This window comes from Falco rusticolus, chromosome 5 (assembly GCF_015220075.1).
Source record: "Falco rusticolus isolate bFalRus1 chromosome 5, bFalRus1.pri, whole genome shotgun sequence".
In the NCBI taxonomy this organism is placed as follows: domain Eukaryota; kingdom Metazoa; phylum Chordata; class Aves; order Falconiformes; family Falconidae; genus Falco; species Falco rusticolus.
Genome location: NC_051191.1, coordinates 77,650,380 through 77,667,155, shown reverse-complemented (window position 1 = coordinate 77,667,155; position 16,776 = coordinate 77,650,380). Strand labels below are relative to the sequence as shown.

Sequence of the window (16,776 nt, the reverse complement as noted above, 5' to 3'; positions counted from 1 at the left end):
GAAATTGGGCTAGAAAAGGAAAGGCTGGGCCAGCAGCGCTGTTCCAATGTGATTTTTATTTTTTCGCCAAAACAAAACCAGCCATGCTTGTGGTCAAAAAAGACATATTTAAAGTAATGGAGATGCCCCTCTGGTGCATGGCTTCTGCCCACTGCTCAAGTCAGTTGGGTTGGAAAAGGCTGAGCGAGAGCAGGATTTGGCCCTTAAGCAAAAGGAAATAGGCTTTATCGATCCCTCATGTCTAGCATCAGCTCCTGTGCAGGACCGTCAGGGCTGTTGCTTCCAGCAAACATTTGCGGTCCCTCTCCATCTCCTCCTCTCTCACCTGTTGATTAAAAAGCCTGGACTTGGCCCAGGGAACAAGGAGTTTCTGGGTTCAGACCCAAGGCAAAGGGTGTTGATCTTTAAGTCAGGTTTTGGCATAAACCTCATGGGTGAAAGTCCCCTCTCAAGAAATAGCAACTAGGAAAAGAAATCGGCAGCTGGTGGCATGGTGGGGTGGGAGGTGAAAGCAGGGACAAGAGGAATCAGCAGAAAATTCAAGAAAACTGTGATGGTCTGTGGATGCTAACCCTCCTGGCTCTGGGCAAGCTCTGATTTTGCAACAGGCAGCCCCTCCACTCCACACAGTCTACGCAAAGCAAATGCATCTCAAATGCTTTAGACTGTTGGGACCTTAGAAATGTCTGTTTGATAGCTCAAACTTATTTAATAGCTGAAGGACATCAAGCCAAGTCTTTTGGTTTTATTTTTTGGGGTAACTAAGAACAAAAAGTGTATAACTAGCTGTAAAACAAGCACCATCTACAAATCCAGAGCATGAAGGGCTCTTTGAAAGTCACCCGCGTTCGGAGCGGAGCAGTGAGTAGGTGTACAAGCAGCGATGCATCAACCTGTTCTCTCCGCAGAGCTGCCTGTCCCTGGTCAGGCTGGCCAGCGCCCGGCACCACAAGGTGAAACGTGTTTTCCATCCCTGCTTTGGACAGATGAAGGGACAAAGACAGGCAGACACACAGAGCAGCACAGGATGGTCACCTCTGTGTTTGAAGTCTTGCCGGGGATGGGCTTAGCACCTCATGGTAAGGGGAAAAGTGTTTCAGGCTCTGTGAGTTCTCTCCTCCCTGGCTTGTGTTCCCAAAGCAGCTTTTGTGCACAAACAGCTCAGAGCCACTCAACCGGTGGTTTTCCCATTGGGTTGTGCTGGGTGGGGAATGAAAAGTCATAGTGGAGACACACAGTGGGATGTGACCAACCCTTGCTAAATTCTCCGGTGGGGTATGGTGGCTGCCGGCAGCTGTCTGGGCTGCTCCCTGCAGCTTCACTGGTGCAAAAACTGTACTTTTACTCATGGCCGAGATGACTGGCAGTGCTCCTCATCTGCCTCAGTGAAGGCAAAAGGGTCCTGGTTCAGATGTGTGTCCCCATCTGGGAAGCATGGCTTGGGGTGTCAAAACAGAGTAAGAACTAAGGCTGTGCAAACGGCGTTTCCTTCGATGGGGGACCTGCCTGTGCCAGGAGATCTGCCTGCATTGGGGGATCTGCCTTTGCTCTAAGGGCTCATCCCATCCAAGCAGATGAGTGAGAAGCTGCCTCCTCCGGCTCCGCCTGAAGGGTGACTGGCTGTCTTTGCCAATCTGCCCCTGTTCCACCAAGACACACAGGGAACGAGTCAATGGACTTGCTGAAGCAAGCATCAGATCCTACCAGGTACTATGAGAAAAGGAGCCTGCAGGACTCCCCTTGTTTCTAACCCACCTTAAAAATGCCTCCGAGGTTTTTTATTCAGATACCTTGGTTTCTTCCTAGTTCAATACTAAGCAGCTACAGACTTGGAGGACTAATCCATTGGAAAGATGACACTCCACCCACTGCCTGCTTCCAACACTGGAAAGCATGAGCTGCTTTGCCCAAAGCAGAAACAGTGTGAACAAACAGGCGTTCACTGAGGGTTGCACCTTCATGCTGTTGCCAATTAAAACTGAGTAGGACTGGCAGTCATCTAGTTTCATCACCAAAAAACAAAGTGACACACAGGTGGTAGGTAGATTTGCCATTTACTTTCAAAAAACACAACAGAGGAGAGTTTTAAAATTCTTGTTTTGAACACGACAGTGACCAGAACTACCAAGTTTTTTAAAGGTGAAATTACAAATATTAGAGAACTAGGGAAACACAAGTCAAAATAAAGTAAGAATTAACAGGTTGTGCAAGTGGGTTTCCTTTGACAGGGGATCTGCCTATACTGGGGTGTCTATCTGGTCCAGGGGATCTGCCAGTGCTGGGGCATCTGAATTCACTTTACAGGGCTGGTCCCATCCACGCAGATGAGCAAGAAGCCTCCTCCTCCATCTGCACCTCAGGGGTGGCTGACCATCTTTGCCAACTGCCCACGCTTCACCAAGACACGTGGAGAGCCATTCAGCAGTCCTGCTGGGGCTGAGAATCCACCTGGAAAAACAAACACAAACTGCCCACAAGCCCAAATTGCCCAAAATCTAGTCCTCCCTCACCAGTCGAGACAGGGGAAGGACGTGGCAGGTGGCATCCCTTCTCCTCCGTGTCACACACACAGGCGATCCCCACCTCAGCCTTACTGCCACTTTCTGTGGGAGTCTGACACGTGAGTGCATGAAGCAAACCGACAAACCTCATGAGAGATTCGGTAAAGCAGCCTCCCCTTCCCCTCCCAAAAGATGTCACGCTGAGCTTTAGCACACGGATCTCCCTGCGCTGCCATCCTACATCGAATCCCTCAGCCTCTTCTAGAGACGTTTCTGGCTCTTGCTACGAGCCTTTGGAAAAGCCCTTGCAAGTGACTGCAGGTCCACGGCAGCCAGCCTGGCCACCCAAGCACAACAAGGGACTCTTCTGCAGGGGAGCTGCCAGCCCATCACCCCTGACAGCTCAACACCCACACAACCTGCTCCTCCCCGTCCCCGTCCTGAAACAGCTACGGGCCAGCAGGCAGGAGCACCAAAACCCTCACCCCCCGTTGCCTTCCCATACTCGGGTGACACACCAGGGGTTTGTGCATTCACTCAAAAAGCCCCTCTTACAGGGGTGGCTGGGGGCACTGGGGCTGGAGAGGGGGAGGCTCAGGGAGACCACATCGCTCTCTACAGCTCCCTGAACAGAGGCTGTAGGCAGGTCAGTGTCGGTCTCTTCTCTCAGGGAACAAACCAAGTTATGCCTCAAGTTATGCCAGTGGAGGTTTCGATGGGATATTAGGAAAAACTGATTCACTGCAAGGGTGGTCAAACAATGGAACAGGCTGCCCGGGGAGGTGGTTGTGTCACCATCCCTGGAGGTTATTTAAAAGATGCATAGATATGGCGCTTAGGTGTAGGGGAATGAAGACAGTGGGTTGGTTGACATTGATGATATGCATCTGTGGCCTTGCTTTGACGATGTGCAGCTGTGATCCTACAGCAAAGTGGTTAAATAGCTCTGAGTGTAGAAGTAAAACCCAGATGAAGCAGAGATGAGGAGTGTGGTCTAGTCTCTGGGGGATGGAGAAACAGCATGGACAGTAGCATTTGACCAATGGTAAAGCTTTTTTTGCTGCTTACTTTTTTATTTGTGTTATTTCCTGACTGCTGTAACTCAATTGTAACACTTAGGGACATGGTTTAATGGTGGGCTTGGCAGTCCTGGGTTAACAGTTGGACTTGATGATGTTAAAGGTGTTTTCCAACCGAAATGATTCTGTGACTCTGCCATTGCCTGTGCCCTGGGCATTCAGGGCTGCTGTGGGGCTGCCTTGCACAGGGCTACCCAGCGTGCTGGAGCCAGAGGGGCATTTCTTTTTGAGGCAATGCTGCTCTAGGTGTGTGTTCGTGACCTGTTCCATCTAACTGGGCTCAGATCAGAGCCAGGAGATGAGTTCCGGCAATGCTGGCTGCCCAGCAGGTGCTGGGTGCCCTTGTAGTGCTGGAGCAGCCACTGAATGTCGCAGCCTAATAAGAATCGAAAGGCACATGTAAAGGCCTCAGACATGAAATAATAATGAAACAAAAAAACAGATCAAAGCTTTTAATTTCACTCTAAGTACTTTACTCTTACTCTCAGAAATTCTTATCAAAGACAGGCAGATGTCACCGCCTCCAGGGGTCTCAACTCGGTGGTTCTGGATTTGCATTTACTCCAAAAATTTCCCTTCAAACCCAGAGACCTACGGTGTAAAAGCAGTGGCAGGTTTGGCTGTTGTGAAACCACATGCTGAAATTTAAAAGCACCGTGGGGCTGAGTAAGGCTTTCCAGTGCCAATTCAGTGCTGTACAATTGTAAATACAAATAAATCCCTGTACAAATGCCATCAAGCCTCCACATACTGGTGAGATGAAGTATTATCAAGTAACATAAACGTTTATTTCCATGGTAAAATGCTAGCACAGGCCTTCCTTTTTGAGCTGTGTATTAGGCAGGAGCGGCTTTGTGAGGCTTATAAATAAATGGGGCTTCCAGCCCCACTGTGCCATGGGTGGGCACCCACTCACGTGGTGCTCAGCCTGTGTCAGTCGCCCTTTTTTCCAGATCAAGGTGAGGATCACTGGGCTTTCGTGTGAGGTGGTTTGCCTGGTTTTCTCTTTTATCCCTCTGGCCGTGAAATTGCTATCCTCAGCCCAAAGCTCACTTAGTGGGTGATGTAAGTAGTTAGTTTATTGGAAAGAGCATTGCAAGGGCCAGCTGGGAGCAGGGCAAGGGCAAGTCACCTGGGGAGGGCACCATGAGTTTGGGACATTTCCCCCTGAAATCTGGATGCATCCTGGCTCAGCTGATCAGGCTGGCAGCTGCTGGAAGGTGACATCAATGCAACCATGTCATCAGGGAGTACAAAAACAGCAGGTGCCCAGAGGAGCAGGAGCTGGTGTGGCTGTGCCGAGTGTATGCAGCTCTTATCCTATAAGGGGGCACTGATGTATGGATAGTGCTTGCTTGCGGCAGCAACTTGCTGAGGAGGTTGTCAGCAGGGATATACAGAGATTATGTTATAGGAATGCCAGCGTTGGCCCATCTGTAACTAGTCGGGTCTCCCTGGCAACAGAAAGGGCTGAGGATAGATGGATGGATGGCCCCACACGCTTCCCCAGCCAGCAGGCATAAGGGGGGTCTTCCTCCATCCCTCAATGGAACTGGGCCACCAGTTCACCCAGCCCCCAGCAGATGCCCGAAGGGTGGTGGGACTCCCGACCGTGACAGCTGCAAGGAGCCAGGGATGCGCTGCAGGACTTTGCCCTCCTGAATTTTGGAAAATGAGGTTGCGTAGAGCAACAGGTAATTGGAATAACTCCTTGGCTGCTGGCAGAGGTCCAGCTGGGTTGTTTCTCTGCAGCAGTGCTATGAGAGGGGGACACAGTGCCAGCCCAAAGGGTATCAGCCAGGGGCAAGCTGGACAGACTTTGTTTCTGAGCTTAGCTAGCAGCCTAGGAAAATAAATCACACTGCATCCTCTTGGAGAGAAAAAAGCATCATTCAACACGTTATCTGGGCATAATAATAATACTAGTGGTGCCACAGATGTGCATCTTCAAAAAAAAAAAAAGTGCAGAAAATAGAGTGCTAACCTAAAAGCCTGGGGTGCTGCTCCCCAGCTTTGGCAGTGCTTCCCAGCAGTGGGGTTTCCTCAGGGCTCCACTGCTCTAAGCTTATGATGAGCATCAGGCTTTTTGATCAAGGTAGGTTTTAAAGGTTTGATCAAGGCTGACATTAACTCTTCTTGAACTCTAAGGACCTGTTCCCCAGCTATTAGCACAGTTGGAGGTGCCAGGAGCTGGGGATGCCCAGACACCTGTTGGTAGAGGTCACAAAAGCTTTATGCTTCCCCTTTCAGCAGCTCTGGGCAAAGACTTGGACCTCTGGGGAAAGCTACAGAAAGGGTGTAGACTTGCTTTTCTCTGCCCAGACAGACACAAATCACTGCCCCCAAATCCTCATGATTACACCAGAGCTAAAACCAAACATACCTATTTAAGCCCTGGTTTCCTTTGGCGTCTGTAATGTGATTTGGTCAGCAGGTACCAGGGGTGCAAGGACTCCCAGGGTCACCCTGAGACTGCTACTGGCAAAGACAGGATTGATCCCAAGGGACTGACCCTCTCGGCGCAGTACCAAAGCCACCCTAACACCACCCAACACCATGCCAACAGCAGATGTTTCGGCCTGAGAAACACCCATTCAAGCCCAGCCAGCTGGCCAGGCACCATGGCCATGGCACACAGGATTCTTGCCAGGGAGATGATCAGTGTGTGTGTGTAAAGCTTTGCTCCAGTGTTTGTCCTCTGCTCCCTCCCATCTCAGGGAGAAATGAAGCATTTAAGCAGTGTATGTGTATCTTATCTTGCAGATGCTGTCTGGAGCTGCCAGGCTGTTTTATATCTCAGTTATTGCTACATCATAAATATTAAAATATGGATGCCAAGTTCAGATGCTCCTGGTTGGAGGTGAGATTTGACTCCCACTCTTTGGCCACTGGCACCATCCTGCAGGGTGGTGGACCTTGTGATGGGAGGGCTTTGGAGCTCCTGGTAATGATGGATGTACTGGGGACCCTCCTGTGACAGCTTCCCCTTCTCCCCTAAACAACCATGCAGAGGAAACATCTCACCATTGTGCCACAGCCCTTCCCCAGGGCGCTGCTGGCCCAGCTCTGAGCGCTGCTCCTACACTGGTGGATGCAGGCATACCTGCAGTGGGCAAGGGTGCTGGGGCCCTGGGTGCTGGCAGCTGGCACACCTCTGGGCTGAGCTGCCGCCACCGCACCCAGCAGCAGCCAGTGGAGATAAGCTGGCTGTCAGGCAGCCATCAGCTCTCTGAAGGCATCTTGAATTAAAAACTAATGATAGTTTGCTTTGGTAGCTCAGTTTTGATAGTGCAGCCAGAGAAAAAACAGCCACAAAGGGAATTATTTTTTCTTAAATAATTTGACTCTTTTTACTAGATGATTTCTGGGTGTTTTCAGTCATCTCTTTTAATTTCTCTCTGTACAACGTGGAGAAGGAAGCCTTGGGCAAATAAAATGATTGTCAAAGTCCTGAGTGAGAGAAGATGCAGGAATGAAAGCTTTCCCGATGGGCTGGTATTAGCTTATCAGCCATTGCTCTCCATGGACAGAGAAGGGAGCAAATGGGATTAGGCCCTAAGCCCAGACGAAGTGCCTGGTTTAAAGACCAAGACTGGCTTCATGAGAAGGAGGTGGGCTGGGTGCTTGCGATGAAGGCAAGATGCAGGATGCGCTGTTGTGCAAGGGACCAAATCTGGCACGGCACAGGTGGAGACATCTAACCAGCTGTCAGAACACTGTTAAGTCTTCCCACTCACAGCATTTAGCGTGTATTCACCAGAAATGTCTGCCCAGGTGCTTTCCCTTTCTCACCTCCCCTTCTCCTCTCCTTTAGAAGCTGAAGCAGCTTGGGGCTCAGTCTTTTTGGGGCTCTCGCTGGCAAGAGGCAGGGCAGGGCACCACAAACCTCTTACAGGGAGATGAGAAGCTCACTGGCATAAAGGGCAAGAAGTGCCTTTGAAAAATCCTCAAGTTGTGCCAGAGGAGGTTTAGATTGGGTATTAGGAAAAACTGATTCACCAAAAGGGTTGTCAGGCATTGGAACAGGCTGCCCGGGGAGGTGGTTGAGTCACCATCCCTGGAGGTTATTTAAAAGACGTGTAGATGTGGTGCTTAGGGACATGGTTTAGTGGTGGGCTTGGCACTGCTGGGTTAATGGTTGGACTTGATGTAGTTAAGGGTCTTTTTCAACCTAAATGATTCTATGAGCCTGTTAGCAGATAGCTTTGGTTTCCTCACCTGACCCATCCTTTCCTGCTTTTCACTGGTGTTGTCTGTCACAAGTCTTGTGAGGAGAAGGAGGAAGAACTGCCTCTCCATCTCTGCACTACCCATCATCTTCAGTGCCTTGGTGCAAAGGGGTTTCCTACAGGGAAATTTCCTGATTTCTGAGGCAGCCTCAAACAACTCATCCTCCAAGACAGTGCTTCCACAGTTGGGTCCCCAGTGACAGCCATGGGCACAGGACATGTAGTGACTGCAGAAAATACAGCTGTCATGCTGGGCGCAGAGTCCTATTAACTTTCAAGTGGTAATTATACGGAGAAGTTGTGATACTGTGACATGCAGAGAATGGGGTGTTTATTGCCTTCCTGGCAGGAGCATGCCGGGTGTCAAGGCTCGTGAGAGAGCTCTACAAAGCCTCTCATTATTTTCATCCTCTCATTTATATTATTTTGTAAAAGCTCTTTTGGTGCAGAAGACAGTGATATTATCTCACTGAATTTTAATGTTATTTTGTAATGGAATGGATTTGTTTTGTCCTTGTACTGTGGCCACTTACCCATCCAGGGCTGGCAGTATGCACTCTGGATCCTGGAAGGATTTTGCCACAGTAGCGCTTGGGAGGTCAGCCACAAGCCAAAGATAAGAGGAGGGGGAAAAAAAAATATTCATGTTTCAGAATAGAATGTAGGGATGGGAATAGAATGTATGTCTGCTAATCCTTCTGCAAAGGTGGAAGTGGCTTGTGATAGTTTGACACCTTGCTTGCGTAGTTGTTTTGCAGCAGCAGTAATTATTCCATGCAGATAGGACTAACATGAAAGCATTTGGGGCTAGTGGCTACTGATATTTGGTAGCCCAGTGAATGTGAGGGAGCTCCTGTACTGAAAGGGAAAGGGAGGAGGGAAGCAAGTTCCCTCTATGACCCCTAATAGGGAACAAGGCAGACCCTGACACCAGCCCATGCCTTGCTCCATGCAGGTGTTCAGAGCAGAGAGCTATGCAGCCCGATGAGATGCTGTTTCTATTCTGGGCATGGTTATTAAATACAGTATTAGCTTTACTGGACATCTGCTGTGGCTGCATTTCATGTATGCACAGCACAGTAGGTTCTTCAAAAGTTAGAGGCTGGTGAGGAGGGCTGGGAGTAGTGGGAAGTATGGAAAGGAAAAGACCTTCCTAACTTTTCCCCTTCATCGCAAGTGTTGTGTTACTAGATAGAAAAGCTCAATGTAGTTATCAAAAGCATAACCATCTTTCTGCTTCAGAGACAGGGGAAAGCATGATTTGGGCAATGTCACTCACACTGTCATCTGAAACTTCCCCACAGAACCAAACCTCTTGCAGTTTCCATTCAGTGTACCCAGCTGCAGAGCACCCACGAGAGCCTTGGACCATTCCTATACCCACAAAAATGCCAGGGAGGGGGGCATGTGTGAGTGTGGACACCACCCCCCAGCTCACGCTGACAGACTGCAGGCAAAAGAATGGAGATGGCAACAGGCAGAAGATGCAGCTTTGGAGGGAGAGAAAATACACTTGAAAAACCCCGAACCAACCAGACAATACTGGCAGATGGAGCAGGGGGAGAAGGTATTTTGTCAGAGGCTTTTGAAACAGAAAAACTAAGTACCTTGCTAAAGCCCTTATTTTTAGAGCTTTGGGTCAAGAAATTCTGGGGTGAAGTGTCAAAAATCCACCCATCCAAAGACCCTTCCATGACTGCTGCAGAAATTCAGTTCAGACAGTAGAGATGATGCAGTTTGGTGCGTTTTACAGTTGCTTTTTATTGTCCCATTAATTAAGGGGATAATTTTCATGGCAGAAGAGTAAGAGGCTGTAAACTGCTTTTGTGGGCAATTAAAGGTTGAAGTGCAGAAATAATTTGAGAGTACAATTCAGTATTGAGAAACAATCCATGCAACAGAGGGGAAAAATCCAAACCCAAAAGACAGAAATCCCGATTTCATATTAGGCTTAAAGAGGCTGGCATTAGCGTCTGGGGTATCAGTAGCTTAAATGAGTAAGGTTTTGAGGACCGAGGCAAAAGAAAACAAAGCAGTAGTGGACCAGGCTGTGTTTCAGAGGAGCATGTTCCCGTGTTGCAGCCTGCAATCTTGTCCCCCAAGCATTTGGGTTGGGCATCAGATCCAGCCGCTCCCAACTACAGGCACAAGCCCTAAACCTGCGAGTGACAAGCTCATGCTCTGGGGACTACAGACAAACTGCCAGTCAGGAAAGCAGTTCCTGCATGATGATTGCACCATGGAGAAATCAGAGCCACAATAAAAAAAGTCAGTTTTAATGATCAGTCAACTATGTGTGTCATCTCCCCTGGCTCCAGCAGAATTCCCTCCTTACCTCTGGCAATAATTGCAATGCCATGTGTGGAAAGGTGACGTCATCTCAAAAGAGACTATGAATGGGAAACAGCGATGCTCGTTTCCCCAGCTCTGGAGCATGGCAGAGGCCGGCAGAGCTGGGGCTGGGCTCCGGGCAAGCCCAGGGCTCCGTGGCTCAGAGGCACAAAGGCAGCCTTCTGGAAGAACTTCATGATTTCTGAAATAACAGCACCAAAACTAAGCCTTTTAAGAAAATGCTTTTATTTTTTGTTGAGTTGTCATGTTCCAGCAAAAATATTTTTCCAATCAGTTAATTATTTTTTTAAGGCCTTTTTCTTAATTATTTTTAGGTTCCAATTATTTTTAAGGCTCCTACCAGCTATTCCAGAGAGGAATAGCCAGGAGAGCAGGGCTACAGTCCTTCTGCAGACAATTCCCATGCTTTCCTAGCACTACAGGCAACAGAACCCAGTTAGGAAGAAACGGGAGAACTCGTGTACCATTGTGTGAGCGTATCTCCAGCTCAGAGAGGCAAAGCAGGACTCTTTTTTTTTTTTTTTTTTTTTTTTTTTTTTTTTGCCTCAGAGAGGCAATTCTCAGTAACAAGTTTTGGGTATCTATAGGCCCACTGTGGAAAAGGACTTTTTTTCCTGGTTGCATTTGAAAGTTTCCTTCTTAGTCTCCAGGCCCCAGCTCACTGTCCAATCACCAACATAATCCCAAAGAAATCTCACTGGTTAAGGCAGTTCTTTCTCACACTTTCCAGTTTGCAAGATAGAAGACAGCATTTATAGTACCCCATGGCAATCCCCCACTGCTCTCGGACCATGCTAGATTATTATTTTTTTTTTTTTTACATTTACAAAAAAAAGTAAACTTTGCTACATTAGGTGCAATGCATCAAAATTAGCTTTCTGTGATATGCATGGATAAAGACTAAAATCAAACTCTTCAAATCGTGAAAATGAGTATTTTACTCCAACAGGAAAGGCAGAACACCGTTTGTATATGTTGGCCACATGTATCATTTAACACAGGACTTACATAGGTTTCATAGTCATACCTTTGGCTTCAATGGAGATGTGCCTACTTAAAGCAGGGTATGTTTGCTTCTGACTTCTCTTTGTAGGTAAAAACATGTAAGAAATTATGAATAGAGTATGAGCAGGAAGGGGACCGGTGGCCAGCAGAGCTTCAAGGGAACGTGAGCATCTCACTTCACAAATTACAGGTGCTGGCAGGAACTCCCTCTTTCTTACCCTGTGCCCCAACACCCCCGTGGCCACTTGAAAAGTGGGAGTGTTGGCAAACCTACGTTTTTCCAAGGTTGTATAGATAAACTATTCAGGAAATGAAGGGGGGGTGTGATGGGTGACTGTGCCATCAAACCTATTAAAGGTTCAACTTGCCACCTAAGTACATATTGAACACGTGACTAAAACATCTGGGGCTTTTCTATTATTAGTCTCCTCACGAGTGAATATGTTAAAGTTTATAAGGTTCTGAGAGATTCTGTGATGGATGCTGCTCAAGGAGCGCAACGCACACAGACAGACAGATCATCTGCACACGTGCGATATCATTTATGGAAGTTTTTTCCAAGAACTGTAAAGACCCCCCTCGGTTAATGACATTGTTCAATCTTCTTCCATTTCTTCATAGATTCAGGGTAGAAAAGTATTCCCTTCCCCCTTTGGCATTTGTTACTAGAGGCATCCTGATAATCAGACTAGTCTTGGGACCAATTTTCAACTCCTAACAGCTCAGTAAACTAAAATGCTTAGGCAATTTATTCTCTGTATATTGTCAGTTAGGTAACACTTGATTTCTCATTCCACGACTGCATTTTATTGTTTTAAACTGAAATTCAGCATGTGTGTTTCCAACAGATTATCTCCATAATCACTTTCTTTTTGCTATGGAAATGATCTGAAAATTGTTCTTTGGTACAAGAGAAGAGTTCACAAGGCCACACTGTACAAAAGCTGGAATCGTGCAATTATCATTTGTAAAGAGAAACTGTTATCAAAGTAACTGCAGGGGACACCTCCAGGACTCCTCTTAGAGTCAGGAAATTTGAAACATATATTTCTCTAACATGAATTTCACTCCAAACCCTTCTGAATAATTCATGAGAGCTGATTTAATGTCATAGTTAAGTCTGGCACTCAGGACAGAGATCGGGGGCTTCTGCTGCAGATGTGAACGATTTCACCAGTTCCTTTGGGGTCCGGGGGGGACAGAGCTGGGATCTCATCTCTAGGAGGGTTTTGTTACCCAGGTACCTTTGATCCGGGCAAGTCCCTTCCCTGTGACAGGCAGGGTTGCAGGGAAGGGCTGGGGTGGACGTGAGTACCTTCCTTATTTCTGTCTCGGGCTGCCTGCTGGGGAGGCAGGAAGATAAAGGGGAGCGGGAGTCCCCGTCCCCCTGCCTCCCTCTAGCCCCCACCAGTGCTAATGGCAATCGGAACCAGAGCCTCTGCTTTTCTTAAGCAGCATCAAGTTACCCACACTGGCAAATAACAGGTGTCTGTCCTTTAGAAGAAGGCGGCACCTTGAGATGAGAAAACGCCATTTTGTTCTTCATTCACTAAATGAGCGGAGCTAGAAATTGCTGGAAAATGGTAGTTTACAAAGCACTAAAAGGAAGACCTGCAGTTTGGTGTATGACCAATACTGAAAGCGTGAGTCAGGTTTCAAGTATCATCTACAGGCAGGCAAATTAGCTGAAGGGATGCTCCTTTCTTGTACTTATAGTCGCAAAAGTGAAGGGGTCAGAAGCAGCCCTGCCCTGAGGGCTCACTTCACCAACACAACTGCTGCTGCCAAATTCCTGCTCTCTCCCAACTTTGGGTGAGTTGGAGAACTAAATCCATGAGGGAGACCCCTCCCTGGCTCTGGAGACTTTTTGAGCAAAGCTGACTTCTACAAACTCAGGATTTCACCCCACAGGGCTTGGGTATGTTACTGTGCTAAAACTGTTCAGGACTCACATTCCCATTACGCAGTGTAGCCTGAAGACCAAATGCCATTTGATGTTGCCAGATTTATGGAAAGAGGACATGAGGAAATGGAAAACCACCATTTTATAGGACCTACCAGCATTTAATCGCAAAGCTTTTCTCTAATGCCAGGTGCTCCTTCTTTTTACAGACAGCAAAACTAACATGTATGTATTTTGACCAAGGTCAGCAAGTGGCAAAATACTTAGGTTTTGTTAATTCCCAGAGGCCATACTCCTCTCCTATAAGAACAGGGTGCTGATGCACAGAACCATACTGCCAAGTCACTGAGCAGTATTGAACGTAATTGTATTTGGTTTTATAATACAACAAGGCTGAGGTGCTGTCACTGGTAACTCAGATGTAAAAACAGTAAGTTGCAATACAAAACTACAACAGTTTTATCCCTGGCAATCTCATTTTGCTCAAATGGAACAATCATGAATGCTTATTAATTACTCTCTGTGTACTATGCAAGATTTTATATTTAAATGGGAGTCATGGGTGGTTATTAGTTAAAGATATTCAAAAGCCAAAAAGTTGTCTTTAAGACACTTGAGGAAGCGGGGAAAACACAACTGTGACATGAGATGGGTCCTTTCCACACACCTTTTTCTAAAGCCTCTGTATTTTTCAAATTTTAATCATTGCCTAATGCTATAGATGACACCTACTGGGCAAATGAAAGCCTGGCACATAGAGCATTCCAGAGCCTTCTGAACACTTGGTTATTTCCTGAAATTGCTGACAAGAATGAATCCTCTCCACCCTCTGCAATAAGATTGTGTTGCACCCTTTACACAGACAGACAATTTGTAACTGCTGAGATTTTGGCCAGAAGTACAAACCCTCAACTTGCTAGAACCTACGGGATAAAAAGTGGCTCTGTGTTTGCAGAGGAGGAGATGCCTAAATTGTTCTCCTGAGACTATTAATTTTACTGAAGTCTAAATAGTCCCTCTGTTTCATTTGCTTTGTACAGAATCAAAAAGACCAGAGCATTAGGGAAAATACTACTTTTTTTACCACTGGTTAATTTTCTTTTGCTTTGCAGGCAGCTATGATAAATATATATATATATATATATATAAAAACATGTAACTGTTACCAATCAAGTGTTAAACCATGAAATAGCACTGCGTTAAGAGTTCATCAAATACAAGCGATATTAATGGCATAGTCAGAAGAAAATACTGATAATTCTACCTTTATATTGGCTAATTATTCGCATATCTACAAAATAGACTTTCAATGTGTAAAACTGGTATTAGGTATATTATCCAAGTTGTTACTCTTACTGCTTTCTAGAGAAACTGATTTGAAGAGCAACTCAATCAACTCAAACTACAAAAGTATGCAGCCCAAACATCAGGGGTACTCTTCACAAAGTTAGTCTATCTTCTGTACTATGCACTTACTGATAGAACTCCACTGATGAAAATTCCAAGCATCCAGAGGAAAAAAACCATTACTGCTCCCAATTTGAACTTATAAGAAAAAAACCCTTCCACACACTTTGCATGTGCAGATACAGTGATTAACTGCATATATTAGATATTTGCAAGCATAATTAGTTAGCTGTCTGCACAACTCAAATTATCCAGGAAACACTTTATTCTCCATGGTAATTGCAAACCTGATGTGTCACAACTGCTCACATCTTTTTGTGTAAAACAAGGCACTTAAATACATGGAAGAAGAGTTTAGAAATTTTAGTATCTTCAAAATTAATTCCACCTTTATTAACTTAATAGGGAAATTTCTAACAAACTTGTATTCAAATTAAAAAAAAAAAAAAAACAACAAAAAAAACAACAAAGGAAGAAAGCTGTATATTCAGGAGTGGTCCAGAACTTTGCTCTGCTCATGCAAAAAATAGTGCCACATAGTAAGGTCTCCAGAATCCCAAAGAAATGACAGACTGGCAACATAGTGTCATGATTTTTTTTAACATACCAGGTTTTGTCAGCTGCTCAAGTTTAATAAGTGGATTCACTTTGACCTATTGGCCTTTGAATGTTCACGTACATATGCTCCCCCATGTGATGAGAATATATGGGGCTGTGTGCTTCTCTCAAAATCTTTGGTATTTAGAAAGCTACATAAACTTTACTCTGTATTGAATGTTTTCTTTGCAAGAGAGAGCCCTGAATTAAAAGCTCCCACCAGCTGAAGCATGGAGACCTTCCCCTCAGGCAGCCAGACTCCCTTTTCCTGTCTGGAAGCATTAAGGCAGGATCTCATCAGGCACTGTTCGGGAGTTGAATATATTCGTGTAGAAATCTATCAGTAGTTCAGTGAAGAGATTCAGAGGTACCAGAGCACTCAGGGAAGTTGTTCCTTTCGATGGCCATATCAAATTCAAGCCAAAGACACAGGCCAAGCTGGATGCTGTCATTCTGTTATATATGCTCTCCTGTGAGACCTGGAAAAACATAGATATGAATAGGTATATGTAGACATGTGTCTCAGCGAGTGAGGACAAGATGCCATCCTGTATTGATGAATCAATGACGAGAGCAGACCCTGGTCACAGGTACATCACCGGCTCCTTAACAGCCTCAGGGCTGACTCTGCAGCCTAGAGCTACAGGGCCACTAGAGTCTGTGTCCCTCAGGTACAAGACAAGATGTTAATAAGTCAAGCAAAAAGGCTGAATTGTTTCCTTATGCTAGGAAAATTAATTGTTTTCAATCCTTCTACACGGAATCTGTTGTTATCTCTGCTGGGGAGCAGGGAAGTACAGCATAAGCAAACAGCTATCCCATCTGCTTCAGTAGTAAGTCCTCTATAGAATAAACCTTGAGGACTTCTAAAGTTGTTTGCAAGGGTTTAGAAGGATTTTTTTTTTCTCCCACTGGACTTCACTTCCAAGTGCCTCTATATCCACCCAATTCCTCTGAAGCAATGGAAGTGAAAATGTGCCGTAGGTAAAATGCACAGCACTGAAATCTGCTCTGTGCCTCGATGATGTGTCCTACTTCTATCTGTGGATGTGAGCCCAGAACTAGGTAGAAGGAGTATTTTTTTTTTCTCTGTGTGAGCTTGACAGGGAATTTCTGTGTGTTTTGCTCTCCTGCATAGTATGTCTGGTATCTAAAGCCAATATGGTCTGGGTGTCCTATCTGAAAAGTTCTCTGTTATTGTAAAGAGCTAGCAAGCTGAAAGTTCTCTTGGTTCCTCCTGACCCAGGTAACTCAGCCAGCTCTTCTCAGGCTGATGGTTGCAGTTGTTCATCCATAATCCGTCATGGGAAGACCACGTAGTCACAAACTGTGATGTACAGGTTACCCTGAAGCTGTCATCTCAGAACAGAACAAGGAATTACTGGGCAAAATCCCCCATGCATTCTTCCTGCTACAATTTCAAGTGGAATAGGAAAGCAAAAAAATCCTACTTCTCAGTGTCTCTCCGTTTCTGTTTTGCCATAAAGCCTCCTGAAAAGGCAGCTCTGTAGTGCTATGAAAAGCCTGAGGGCACTGAAGGAAAATCTAAGAAACTTCATGATCATGGGAACACTTCCTACCATATGATAAACTCCAGTTGCCCTCTGCCTGGTAATACACGTTTCATTCCCATAAATCTCCTACAGCACCGCCTCCTCCTCAGTGTTTTACCTAGCAAGGAGCCTATTTGCTCAGCCATCAGG

The 16,776-nt window shown here is 46.1% G+C and overlaps 1 protein-coding gene across 4 annotated transcripts in view; it reads right to left on the bottom strand.

Annotated features, from left to right (window-relative positions):
- Positions 1 to 2,374: 2,374 nt before the first annotated feature.
- ARHGAP8 (Rho GTPase activating protein 8) overlaps positions 2,375 to 16,776 on the bottom strand; it is a 94,291-nt gene continuing 79,889 nt past the window's right edge. For 3 of the 4 annotated variants that reach the window (XM_037389069.1, XM_037389065.1, XM_037389067.1), the window contains one exon: positions 10,867 to 15,552. In XM_037389069.1, the coding sequence (XP_037244966.1) occupies positions 15,355 to 15,552 (198 nt within the window). In that variant the 3' untranslated portion in view covers positions 10,867 to 15,354. Of the gene's footprint in view, positions 2,449 to 10,866; positions 15,553 to 16,776 lie in introns of those variants that run through there. The other variant, XM_037389068.1, reaches the window with a different exon arrangement.